This window comes from Caenorhabditis briggsae (assembly GCF_000004555.2).
Source record: "Caenorhabditis briggsae complete genome, chrX, whole genome shotgun sequence".
Classification (NCBI taxonomy): domain Eukaryota; kingdom Metazoa; phylum Nematoda; class Chromadorea; order Rhabditida; family Rhabditidae; genus Caenorhabditis; species Caenorhabditis briggsae.
Genome location: NC_013491.2, coordinates 251,747 through 265,057, shown reverse-complemented (window position 1 = coordinate 265,057; position 13,311 = coordinate 251,747). Strand labels below are relative to the sequence as shown.

Below are 13,311 nucleotides of genomic sequence, written 5' to 3'. Positions count from 1 at the left end.
TGAAATTGAAAAAAATCCGGAAAAATTGCCACGTAGGAAAGGCGCCCGTTGCCGTGGCCTAGATTTCTCACTGAAAATCCTCGTCCCCCGGCGGCACCTTTTTTTGAATTTTCTTCCTTTTCAACGCCGTTTTTTGGGGATTTCGGATTTTTTTTGAATTTTTTCGCAATAATATTCGGAAAATAGATAACTTTTAACACATTTTAATGCAATAAAAATTTTTGGTCGGAGTCCCCCTTTAATGCCGCGCTCAAAGTAGACTCCAGGAACTGGAAAAAATTTTTCGAGGTCCGCTGTAAATTAACAAGAAAATTTCTTTTTTTGGACCTCGAATTGATGTCGAGGAAAAAAACACAGCTACAACGATGGAAATCGAAGTTTTGAGTCCATGGAAAACCTGGAAAAATTGACAGCTTTGGACGCAATTTCCAGTTCCTGGAGGCTACTTTGAACGCGGCATAATGAACTACAATGTGTTTTCGTTGTCAAATGACAAAAGTTATTTGCTTTAAGTTCTGGAACAATTATATAATACAAACTGATGCTGTAATAATACTTCGAATTAATAATACAAAAATAATACACAAATTTATAGGAAGTCAGATAAAGAATTATTTTAGAAATTAACAGAGGTTCTTAAATGTTTGACAGGTTTGTATTTTCTCATGCTGCATGTTAGTATATTTTCATTCGTTTAGTTAGTCATCATTGTCGAATTTTCATAACTGTATCGAAAAATACGGAAAGAAGAATTCTATGTGGATAATTCATTAGTAGTTTCGGTTTTTTATTATCTTCAAGTTAGAACTTAATATTAAACGCCAACCACACAATCACTAACAATATACACGCCTGCTGTCAAACTTCATCTCTCGCTGAATCTACCGTGAAAACTCTATTAGAAGGGCCCCTGTGATATAACGGCTTTTAAATAGAAATGCCTCTCTAATAGAAGGACTCACTTTAATAGAAGGACCCTCCTCCTTGGAATGATGAAAGGCCCGGCCCATCTAATACAGGTTTTATGGTAGCCCTCAGAGTTTTGTGAACCTTTTGATGAAGTGGGAACTTAAGGAAAAAAAATTTCCAAAAGAACTGAGACATTACTACCATAAAACGTGAAAAACGAGAGAAACTCGAACAACTAATACTTTGCCAATGTGTACGTTTTTTGCTTGCAATGGCTTTCAAAACGTCCAAACATTATCCCACTTTGGGACAACTTGAGAATACTGGTTGCTGGTAGTGCAAAAACGTAAACGTCAGTTCTCAGAAAAAAAATACCGGCTGAGTTCCAATTTCAATTAATCGAAAACTCACGATAGTAGCGTCGATGATCTCAAAACTGTGAATCAAACAATAAGCGGCTCTCGCTCCCCTCGGCCATCAGCGCGTTCGTTTGCTCGCGCGCGCAGGGCGCCTTAGTCCGTGAGAAGATTTAACCAGCAATCAAACAAAAACGGCAGGGTGGGAAATGGAGGCCGGTATTGGGAAAAAGGTAGTTGCGTAAAACAATGTGACCAGAGCTGATGAGCAAACACAAATGACCATACCCCTTCACCACTTCTTCTCGTTTTTCTTCAACCCAATTCTCCCCTCAAAACAATAAACACGCCTCCGATGCACGAATTGACTCTCAAAATGTGAACTGTGGATGACTCCCGAAAGCAGCTACCGTCAAATCATTCGCCTCTTAGCGGGTTCATTGATTTGAGGGATGAGAAAACACGAACTTTTTCAAATAGTGATAACATTGTTCATTCTCAAAGAGGTACTTGCTAAGTGAGGATTGATTGTTTGTGAAACACTGAACACAAAAAATGATTCTAATATGTTCGCAGATAGATTGATATGGAACTGACAAGTTCATTATGATAATATAACAGATGAGGTTTGAAGAGAAACATGAAACTTGATGAAAGTAGAGTGTTGTTGCGGTAATTGATAACTTTATGAACTTCCGATCCGCCACTGAAAATTTTCATATGAAGTTGAACTTTTCAGATGTTTTAAAACTTCTGAAAATAAAAAAAACTGTCTGTTATTCCAGATTCCACCACGTTTTTATTTTCAGCAATGCAGTGTTGCCTTTAATCATTTCCAGAAGTTCAAAAATATCTATTGTTGTGTGATTGTTGAGAGCATTTGTCATTTCTATAATAATTTTCTTTTTTTTTTTGAAATTGACACTGAGAAAAAATTAACCCGAACAAATTCTTAACGGAAATTTAATTATTTAAATGTTTGCGAAACACGTAATACATAATTTTTTGTTGTTTCCAAATCGTCGCTTATAAAATTGTTTGAAGGAGATGATATAACAACCATTTTCGGCTGTCAGCTTTGTGCACGCATAGCTCAGCGGGTAGCGCCGCTGTATTCCTGATTACTCATGAATATAACTTCCCGTGGGTATTCTCTTAGCAAAATTTCTAGAAAAAGTTTTTTTTTCAATGCCTACTAGAATATTCAAAATGGCCAGAAACATTTTTTTTCAACGAAATTATTTATTTTGAATATAATCTTTGTGGTTCAAAAATATAAAATATGACAAGCACATCGCGAATAGAATCACTTTTAATCAAATCTGAGCCCGTTTTCATTTCATTGTGTTTTTTTATTCCACAGAAGCTTGCAGCTCTTTCAAATATTGCGTGTCCTAATTTTGAATGTAGCTGAATTGTAACATAATACGTATGTCAATGTGTGAGAGCACGAGAAGGGGCGAGAGGGTGCAAGAAACGGCTCTTCTGGCTTCTTCCTATTGATTGAAAGTCTGCTCTCTCACACGCTAACACACTCGGCCTGCTTCCGTTCTGTTGGCTTTCTCATGTCGTCGTGCTTTGCTTTTTAACTCTGTAAGGAGTTCTTCTTGCCGAGAGCAATTAGTGAGTGAGCAGGGATCTATTTAGTTCATCGAACACTTTAAATGTAAAATTTTGCAGAGATTAGTTCTCAACGATGATCAGTGTCACCGTTGCTGCTCAAGGGAAACCAAAACGATTGTTTGGTAACAACTTCAGGGTATTTTGGTTATTAGATTTGTTGGACACTTTCAACTTTTCTTTATTTCAGGCATACGGAAGCGGGCGACTTTCAATTTGCGAACTTGAAAAAGACCCCAGTAGCTTAAAAGCTAACGAATCGTAAGTGAAAAGGAAACAAAGCAGTCATCAATGTTTTTTTTTCAGAAATCTTTCTACAACACGTTTCAAGCTTTATCTCTTCGTCAACAAGTTTTTCGAACTTCTCGCAACTATAATACACTATTGTCTTCCGTATTTCTTCAACCAAAAGAAAACATGGTACCATCAAAACAAAAAAGAGATGGTGGCTGTTATGCAACCCGTGGTTCAGGTTTGAAACGTTAAAACTAGAAGTGAGAAGTAATTTTTTCACTTATAGGATTTTGCATGCCCCATACTTCTCAACGTGTTTAGACATTTGGAAGTTGAGGATTTGTTGACTTGCAAACTGGTATGTTGGAAATGGAACACGACGATATGTGAAAATTATTCAGAACTTGCAACTACAAAAACTGACCAGGTACCATAAAGTGAAAGTAACTGCAACCAATTTTTATTAGATTCGAGTATTATTTGATGAAGGTGAAGTGGTTCTGTACCCAATCGACGAGAAAAAATGTCCAATACGGCATCCATTACCTCCACTACAAGTAGGCTTGACAAATCCAACATTGTATTACTCTCGTCCGAAATCAATGCACGTTGCGGCCGAAAATTTACTCAAAATCGCATCGTCGGTCGCACAGCCAAAAAACAAATTGATGCATGCGCCTTTAAATACCGTAACTCGGACGTTTTTTATTTTGGGCCCTATTTGGCTGTTTTTTTTCTATTTTACAAGAGAAATAAATTAAAGATTTATAAGAATTACACAAAATTAGACAGAAACAAGCGAAAAAATAAGAGAAATTTGAGAAAATTCGATAAATGTTGAGGTACTGTATTAAAGGCGCGTGCAATAATTTGAAAAATACAGTAAGGTTCTCACTGTGGGAGCTAAGCTCCGCCCACCGTTCTTTTTTCGGCCGCAACGTGCATTGATTTCGGACAAGAGTAATAACTCTTGTGTTCTCAGGTTTTGAGAAATCGTCTCCGTCACCTTACCACCCAATCATTATTTGTGCGTGGTTTGATTCCCGTCGAATCTGGTCCTGTTTTACGTCTACTCCTCAGTCTGAACTTGAAACCACAGCAAATGTATTTTATTTGGAGCAAGTTTTCGGTGGATTCTATATTTTTGGTACCTTCCTAATTTTAGACATAATTCAAAAACTGCTTTTTCTAGTTTGAGGATCTTGTCAAACAAAATGCTGAAACCGTGACCGACTTTGGGCTGGAAGAATGTTCTCCATCCCACTTGTTAACAGATCGTTTACTGTTTCCCATTTCCAAACGTAAAAATTGAAAGTTCCATCAATCTCGTAAAATATGTTATTCAAGGTATCACATCACTGCGTCTATGGAACAACGGAAAGGGTTCTCATTACGGTGTTACTGATGAAACACTGATTCGGATAAATGAGTATATTAAATCTCTAACATGTGTGTATCATATCATCCAATTCTTTTAGGGCAATTCTGCAAGGCTCGCCGGTGGAGACAATCGACTTGGGTACTTGTTTCGTGTCAAGTGAGGTTGTGTCATCACTTGTCAAAAGCTGGGAGCAAAACTCAAGGAGCGATTTAACCATCATGTTGAGCCACTGTTACCCGGTCAACAAGTGAGTAGTGTAGGCTTCCCACTTTTCGTTTATTTCACATCTCAATTTACTACAATTTCAGACCAGATGTAATTCGTCAATTGCAAGAAAGTAATATCATTTTGAAGAAAAATCGACAGCTACATTCCAAAAATCATATGCTAACTCTTGTCTGTTAATAAATCCGTGAAAACTGTGTTAACATACGTACATTAACTGATAAAATCCGGAAGCATTTATGATAGTTGTAAACCGGATACCTTCACAAGTCCATAGTGCAAAATAAACAAATATGACAATATAAAGCGAGTTGAATTAAAATTTCAATCATTCACAAGAAATCGATTTTTCAAACCAGAAGTAATTTGACAAGATGACAACAACGGCTTAACACGTGTTTTGATAGGCATTTAGGATTTGTGGGCACTGCTCCATCCACGGAAGTTCAAGTTGACGGTGGTACGTTGGAGCTCAGACGATTTGATGAGGTATGCAACGTCACCATCTCTTGACAAGCAAGTCGAGTTCAAACCAATCACGTCAATCGGCTGAAAATGTTTCGTCGTACATGATTGAAAAATATATAATTCGCCCATGCTGTATCAACAACTCACATCGATGAACTTCCTTGTCTCGAACAGTGACGTCTTCTGGACAGAATGAATGCGGAGACTGCCGTCGTTTCCAACCAACACCACAAACGACTCAAAATTGTTGGAGTCTAAAAATCGATCAATTTGCTTTCAATTTTTGCTGATTAACAACTACATGTTATCGATAACAGATAATGTTATTTTTATCCACTCACTCTTCTTATTGAGAATTCTCGCGACGATCCCGCCCTTAATCTTGATCCCTTCCAACGCAGTTATTTTATAACTCTCCCTTTTAGAGATCGGCTGACAGTTGTAAACTCTCAATTGCTCTTCAGTGATGATGACAATCTTGGTTGATGCTGAGAACTGGAAATAATCATTTATATAATAAAATGTTTACCCCATTTATACTCACGTATCCCTCTTCGTTCGTGATATCCACATTGATAACTGGCTGTTTATGAGCCATTCCAATTTTTTTCACGAATTCAGCTTTGAAAGTCATACGCAAACCGGCATCGTGTTCGTTGATAGCAAAGAAGTAAACACCACCTTCCTGAAGACCCACAGCAATGATATCATCGACATTCTTGTCATCGACAATCGGGAAGCGCATTGTTCGGATGCATGAGACTGTACCTTTGGAATCTGCAAATATTTGATTTTTAATGTTTCCAGATTACTTTACTTACTTTCGGCATAACAATCTAATGTCAAGGTACCTAATCCTTCTCCGACTTCGATTCCTCTTTCCATGTAACCTTCCTCGTCGAAATCATCAACTTTAGTGATTTGTTGATTGTGATGTCGGAGAGTTCCTTCATCAGAGTTCGACATCAAAGTGGTATCGGGAGTCTTCTTCTTACGACGGAAAGTCTTTCGAAGTGATTTCTTGAGACTCTTGAACCGTTGAAACTGAGTTTGAGTGACAATGCTTGTTTCTTCTGAAATACGCCGAAAATGTATTGTTACGTGCATTCGGCAAAACTCACGAAGCTCCTCGTTGAAAGAGTTGGAGTAGACGATATATCCGTGATTCACGTCCAACATCGCCACACCAAAGTTACTACCGACAGCAAGACAATGATACTTGTGCAGATACGCAATATCAGTGACTCTGTGACTTGAGTGCATTGAGAAGACGAGTCTGGAAATTACATGATTGACATCGAAGGAAGGCAATTTATCTGATGAAATGTTTTTGTGAAATAATCACTCAAAGTTTAAAAAAAAACTCACGGTAATGCACTGTCATTTTTTAATCGAATCTGATATCCAGCCTTGTATTCGAGCTCCGACTTTCTTGCCTTCAATAGTCTTCTCTTGCTGCTATCAGGAGGAGAATTGTTGCAACTAATCGGAATAGCTTCCCAGTTCGATAACTTTCTTGCATTGTCACAGAGCTCGTACATCAAAATGAAGCCTCCACGATTTGAAGCAATCACGAAACCCGACTTGGGATCAAAGTGTACTTTCGTCAAACACATTTCTTCATCATCGTCAAACGGATCGTAGAACCCGATTCTTTTAGCAGGCTTCTGTCTGAGTCCTTCTGGATCGGCCTGTAAAAGAAGGTTCGGACGTTCCTTTGTTGAAATACACCACTCACATTGAATGGAGAGCCATCGAACTCCAAAGATGTCTTGATTACCAGCAAAAGAAACATTCCAACTCCACCAGATGCCCAAATGCAAATGTTTCCGTTTGAATGACCAGACAAAACACCTGTCGATAGGCGGTCCGTTGATGGTTAGCTTCGTTAACAATTTTCTGCTGAAAGTATAGTGGCCACTTTCTTGTAGACATATTGTGAGCCTCCCAGTACGATTTGCTTGCCTGAGAAAGAATTGTACATTTTTCAAGAAAATAGAAACTCACTGCTTCTAAGCGATTCCAAACGTTTTCCTCGATTTCAATAGACTTTGCATGCGTAGTCGGAGTGCTATTGTTAATCGAAAGAAAATATTTGGGTTGCATCATGCTCAACGATTCCGTATCCAGATCAATTCCAATTATTTCACAGCTGGTGCAAATTAAAATGACACCGTTCTTTTTATTTTTCTCTAAAACATAACAGGATTCGCGTCCAGCTTGTATTCTACCTACCATAGCTCCCATCAACAGCGACGATCCCGACAATCTCGGAAGACAACTCAAACTTCTCGACCGCGTCTCCTCGAACTACTGTGACTAGGTCCCTGTCGTCGTACTTTCCAGAGCTCTTTCCGCCTTGATACACTAAAAAGTTATCTTTGTTTTTCCTGTAAAAGTTAATTTTGATTTTTCGTTCCACAATTTTCTAAAACTTACGAAACATCCGAACATACTCCAAAGTGTTTAATCTGGTGACAAGGATACGGGCCGGAATGGTACTGGCTGAATACGTTCACTTCGGTGCCGTTGATGTGACAGTCTTTTCCAACAGTGAACTCCCATTTCGTGTATAGGTTGTTGCATGAGATACCATAGGCGATGTTCTTTTTGTTTTCAGAACTCCAATGCAATTTCTGAAAAAAAAACAAGAATGAAGATTTGGTTGATCAGGTAGATACATTATCCCATTGTAAAAATTATCCAGGGAGTTCACCAAAACAAATGGTTTTTTGTGTGAGCCACTGAGAAATCTTGGTTTGGAAAAGCACACAGATGAACATATTTCAACGGTCCGCTCCGTATCATTATGTACTTCTCTCAAGCTGGAGTCCAGCTGGTGTTTCTATTTTCATTGGTTTTATAACGAAGCTTAGAGTATTCTATCGCTAACTTTTCATCACACTGACATTACCTCCCGGCATGCTGCCGACGAGGCCTTTTTAGTTTTTTCAAGGCGACGGAAGTTTTCATCTCGTCTGAGTAGTCATTTGAAAAGTGGTTACTAACATACCTGAATCGCCTCATCTTCAAAATTTTTCAAAGTAGTTTGCATCACGTATTGAGATTCATTGAAGACGCAGACGGTACCGTTCTCAAAAATGAGCATGATCACATTCGATTTCTCGGGAAAAGTTGTGATACTTGAGAGTTCTGTGTCGTTCGGAACCCATTTCTCATAGTCATCATTGTTGATCAACACTTCCAATTTCACTGTTTTGGATTTGATCCGATAGACGGTGTTGTTGATAGCTAAAAAAACACATTAAACTAAAATAAAACCGAACCTCACCAAAAATCAACGCATAAGCGTCTTCCGACAGCTTTTGGACGTGTGTACTCTGATTCCATTTGTGCTTTGTATTTTCGCCAAATCTGAACTCGTCCTTCGGTGTAATGACACCGTCTGAAAATAATACGTTTCAATTTGAAAGCGAATATTTTATTACCTTTCATATGTAATGGGATGATCACAGGCCCTCGACATAGTACTAGTGCAAAGTTTGTAGAGATGAGATAGATATGCTCGATTTTGATTCTTTCAGTGCTGGAACTTCCCACGTTGGTTGTCCATGAAGCACCGTTGTATCCGTAAAATGTGACATTTCCACTGCTAGTTCCAATAGCAACACATCCGGCGTAGTAATCAAAGGCAGCAATATCGCAAGGAAATCCTCCCCGATTACCCTGTAACATAATTTTTCGTGTTGTGAGAATCATTAGAAGAAAAACAACATTTCTGTTATAACTTTGGCACTATTCTGATTTCGTCACCGTAATTTAGCATTAGTGATACGCCTTCAAATGAGACGAAAATTCCAGCCGGCGTGAAAAGGCCTATAGAAGCTTTGTCGAAGGCAAAGGAAAATCTGAATAGACTTGCGCCCGCCGTTGAGTGTATTCGTCTCGTCTAAACAATTCATCTGCCTAATAAGGTATTTAGTAAGAAATCTTCCATTTTCCTGATTAAATTGTTTCAAATACTATCAAGACTATCCGCATTATTGTAAAACAACCACTGAAGTTCACGCGACTGTACTGTTCTGTCTGGACACTGATCGTTTCCGTTGATATATCTCGAAAAACAGAGTTTCTCTTGAAAATTTCCATGTTTGTCTTTTTTTTCAAAACAACTGACAGTTTTCAGAAGACATTAACATTTTCCAGCTGTTGAAACAGGAAAAAAACATTGAAAAATCATGTTTTCATTGGTTTTCTTACAAACGCACCTCATCAAAGACTGCAAACTGTTCAATGGCATGCTGCTCTGGCTCGTGTGTGAATTTCGATCGGATGTACCGTAGAATGCTATTCATAATTTCCCAATTTTGAGTGAACCAGCTGAAAAAAAAGTATGTTTCAATAAGTTCAAGTGGGATAAAGTGAGAAAATCTATCTTAAAAGAGTAGATAATGAGAGAGAGAGAGAGAACACCGGTGAACGGGAAGGGCCCGCGAGGGAAAACAGAGAAACAGAGCAAAAGGGAGGAATAATGAAGAGAGAGGAGACGACAGACACTGAACTCCCTTTTTGTGTGCGCGCGCACAGTCCGGTGCTGGGTCGAAGGCTAGAGATTGAGAGGAGAGCGGAAGGCTAGGTCATTTGAATGGATACCCGCAATATGAACCAAACCGCGGGAAGAATAGAGCGGACAGTGGGAGGAAGGTGAGACAGGCGAGTGTACACGCTAGTAATGAATAGACCTTACGGTGGAAGAAGAAGGGCAACTGGTGTGTTTCTGTGTATGTGTCTTTGAGTGCGCGGCGGTGTTGAAATAGAACAGCGGTGTTTGTGGATAGCATTCAAGGGGATTTTGAGAGGATCCATATAATTTTTGTTTTCAGAGGAGATTTTTTTTCGTGGATTTTTGCTATTTTTCCTCCCGAACAGGCAACTTCCGAGAAAGAATATTAAAAGACAGAAAGAAGCGGAATTTTTTGAAGTTTCTGCATCTCAATTTTACGATTTCACAAATTCAATATTCTTTAGAAGTTAGATTTTACTAGAAATATCTCAAATTGAAATTATTCCTAATAAAATTCAAAAGAAAATAATTTGACAGAAATAAATCCATTTCAGAAATAGAATTAATACTAAAAGATGTTACGTCATCCCCAAATTGCAACCAAAATTTTTAAAAGCATTTTCAGATACATATTTCTTTATAAAAACGTATATTCGAATGCAACAGAAAACAGAATGACAGAAACGGCATTGAGAGCTGGTTGTATACCATCCCACTTTGTCAAAAACTATCAATTCAATCGAAAAAATGTGATATTTGGAAAATTTTATTGCCTTCAGTGTTATAAATCTGTAGGCTTTATATGAAGAACACTTTTCTCGATTTCTTCATATAAAACATCTCTGACTAAAACTGAAAACAGAAGAGGGTAAACAAGCTCATTGAAAGATAGAAAGCAAAATTTACACGAATTATTGCTCGATTTTGGAGCACAAATATCTCGGCTCTCCGGACCATTTACAAAACCACAATTACAAAGGAACCAAAACACCTCACCTCAGATTTTGATGAAATTTTCAGGATGAGTAAATGATAGCCTATCTAGAAACCCCTAAAACCTTTAGAATCCGCACGGCAGCTTCAGCCGAATCATATTAGTTTCAGTACCAAACATCTCGTTTTCAGTACAAAAACAACGATTTTCAGAGTCGATTTTTTCTGCAACTAGAAAGGTTTCAGAATTTAAAATTTATTTTTCTTAATAGCTTTTTATACCACATTCACCAAAAAATATACTATGTTTTCTCCCCCCGCAAACTCGAGCTTTCAGTTTTTATCGAATTATAATTTCTTGAGTATTTTCATTTTGATAGTTACAAATCTGTTTTTCCAACATACACTTTTTGAACTGTTCTTGTTTCGGAAAATTCCAAAAACCATATTTCCAAGTTTCGAAATCATTTTTTCTAATATAAACGCTTCACATACTATTCTCCCAAAACGATGATGACTTTAAAGAGACTGAAAACGAATCTGCGACTAGTCAAACATAAAACATGATAACGATAGCAATTTTGTAATCACGCATCGTTGATAAAGTGAGCATTTTCACTTTTTTCTTCTTATTAGTTTTTCCCTTACCCAATTTTTTTCGACTTTCAGAATGTTGCTGGCGTTTCTTCTCTTGCTTGTTCCGCTAGCGGTAGATTCCAAGTTACCACCTTTTTTCCTGGGTAAAATCAATGGCCAGACTGTTTTGAAGTATGTTACAGTTTCGTCTCTCAGAATATGTATTTTCTTTAGCCATCATTTGAACAGACATCTTGTTACTGATGGCGCAAGTGTCTTCGATGACTACCCATACCTTCAAGTTCATAATTTCACCCAGAAGTTAGACCATTTTGACAGGTACAACACTAAAACATGGAACCAGGTATTTTCCAAGAACTATTCTGAAACTTACAAAAAATATTGATATTCAGAAATACTTCTACAACCCAAAATACTCAAGAAACAACTCAATCATTTTTCTTATGATTGGTGGAGAAGGTCCAGAGAACGGTCGTTGGGCCGCAAAACCAGAAGTTCAATATCTCCAATGGGCCTCCGAGTTTGGAGCTGATGTTTTCGACTTGGAGCATAGATTTTTCGGTGACAGTTGGCCAATCTCGTACTTTTGCGAAAATTGTAGCTAAAATCATTAAAAAATTTAAGAGACATGGAAACCAGCTCCCTGCAGTATCTTACTACTCAACAAGCTTTAGCAGATTTGGCATACTTCATTGAGTCAATGAACCAGAAATACGGTTTCAAAAATCCTCGTTGGGTAACTTTTGGAGGCAGCTATCCAGGATCATTGTCCGCTTGGTTCAGACAAAAATATCCAGAACTGACAGTCGGATCCGTGGCGAGTAGTGCTCCAGTTAACTTGAAGCTTGATTTCTATGGCAAGTGAGGTTTACTTTGTAGTGAACATAAAATATTCAGAGTACGCAATGGTCGTTGAGGATGATTTGAAGTTGACTGATCCCCAGTGCGCACCTGCTGTTCGCGATGCGTTCACTAAGATTCAACAAATGTCATTGACGGCCGAAGGGAGAAATTCGTTGAATACATATTTCAAGTACCTGACTTTTTTTCATGTTCAAATTACTCATTACGAAATGTTCAGCCTCCAACCACCCTTTGATGCGAAAACAACAAAACTCGATATCAATAATTTCTTCGGTAACCTCTTCAACACATTCCAAGGAATGACTCAGTATACTTATGACGGACAGGTAAGAGATACCACTATTAGTTTTCTCAATCAAAAAAGTTTCAGAGCAACAGCACGCATTCCGATAAAACTGTCAGAAAAATGTGTCAAATAATGACTAACGCCACTGAGCCTAATACTGTTAAGCGAGTTGAAAATCTGTTCTTATGGTTCAACCAAATGGAACCAGCTGGACCTGATCTCTCAGTTATGCCAAATAGCTATTGGGATGTTATCGCTCAAGTGGGAAGCGGAAATTTAACAGTTCTTGGGGAAGGCGGAGGTAAGATCTTTGGCATATCGGGTGTGAAACAGAACAAGTTTAGCGGCTGCTCGTGGATGGATGTGGTTGTGTTGTAACGAAATTGGCTTCTTGCAAACGACTAACCAAGGAAACAATGCTTTCGGAACTGGTGTTCCATTAAAGTACACAACAGTATTCGAAATTTGAAAAAAAGTATCTTTATAGTCTTTTCATCGACATGTGCACTGATATGTTTGGAGATTCCATGAAAATCAAACGGATTATGTCTGGCAACAAGCTGTCCCAAAACTATTATGGAGGAGCTGATTTTTATAACGTAACTTAAAAGAGGACTCCGACCAAAAATTTTTATTGCATTAAAATGTGTTAAAAGTTTTCTATTTCTCGAATAAACTGGCCTGAAATATAAAACGAATACATATGAAATGAAATATATGTTGAATTACCAGTGAGCAGACATCGAACCGATTTTTTGACCGAGAGAGAATATCGATATACTTCTCCAATTTTCAAGGAAAAGTAAACAAAACAGAAAATGTTTATCATGAATCCAGAGCCAGGCGTCACGAAAAGGTATTAACGAAGCCAGGGACCAAAGGGAAGGGCACAACGATACATCTGCAATGGAAC

General features: G+C 38.1%; 3 protein-coding genes across 3 annotated transcripts in view; 2 read left to right on the top strand and 1 right to left on the bottom strand.

The window, feature by feature from the left end:
• Positions 1-2,961: 2,961 nt before the first annotated feature.
• On the top strand, positions 2,962-4,905 carry CBG08101 (the record flags this gene model as incomplete). The annotated part of the gene is made up of 9 exons (XM_045238689.1): positions 2,962-3,024; positions 3,076-3,146; positions 3,192-3,357; positions 3,406-3,477; positions 3,587-3,613; positions 4,312-4,420; positions 4,467-4,548; positions 4,598-4,747; positions 4,809-4,905. 9 exons carry the CDS (start codon positions 2,962-2,964, stop codon positions 4,903-4,905), a joined length of 837 nt encoding a protein of 278 aa, XP_045093667.1.
• A 231-nt stretch (positions 4,906-5,136) lies between these two features.
• Cbr-lgl-1 lies at positions 5,137-9,509 on the bottom strand (the record flags this gene model as incomplete). The annotated part of the gene is made up of 13 exons (XM_045238688.1): positions 5,137-5,274; positions 5,341-5,447; positions 5,535-5,688; positions 5,738-5,970; positions 6,015-6,469; positions 6,562-7,095; positions 7,127-7,385; positions 7,429-7,583; positions 7,633-7,829; positions 8,207-8,445; positions 8,486-8,599; positions 8,643-8,880; positions 9,423-9,509. 13 exons carry the CDS (start codon positions 9,507-9,509, stop codon positions 5,137-5,139), a joined length of 2,910 nt encoding a protein of 969 aa, XP_045093666.1.
• A 1,812-nt stretch (positions 9,510-11,321) lies between these two features.
• Positions 11,322-13,311, top strand: part of CBG08099 — a gene marked incomplete at both ends in the record, with an annotated part of 2,692 nt that continues 702 nt past the window's right edge. The window contains 8 exons of the mRNA XM_045238687.1: positions 11,322-11,591; positions 11,641-11,828; positions 11,873-12,105; positions 12,128-12,281; positions 12,330-12,438; positions 12,483-12,699; positions 12,743-12,842; positions 12,886-12,997. Coding sequence (XP_045093665.1) covers positions 11,322-11,591; positions 11,641-11,828; positions 11,873-12,105; positions 12,128-12,281; positions 12,330-12,438; positions 12,483-12,699; positions 12,743-12,842; positions 12,886-12,997 — 1,383 coding nt within the window. The remainder of the gene's footprint in view (positions 11,592-11,640; positions 11,829-11,872; positions 12,106-12,127; positions 12,282-12,329; positions 12,439-12,482; positions 12,700-12,742; positions 12,843-12,885; positions 12,998-13,311) is intronic.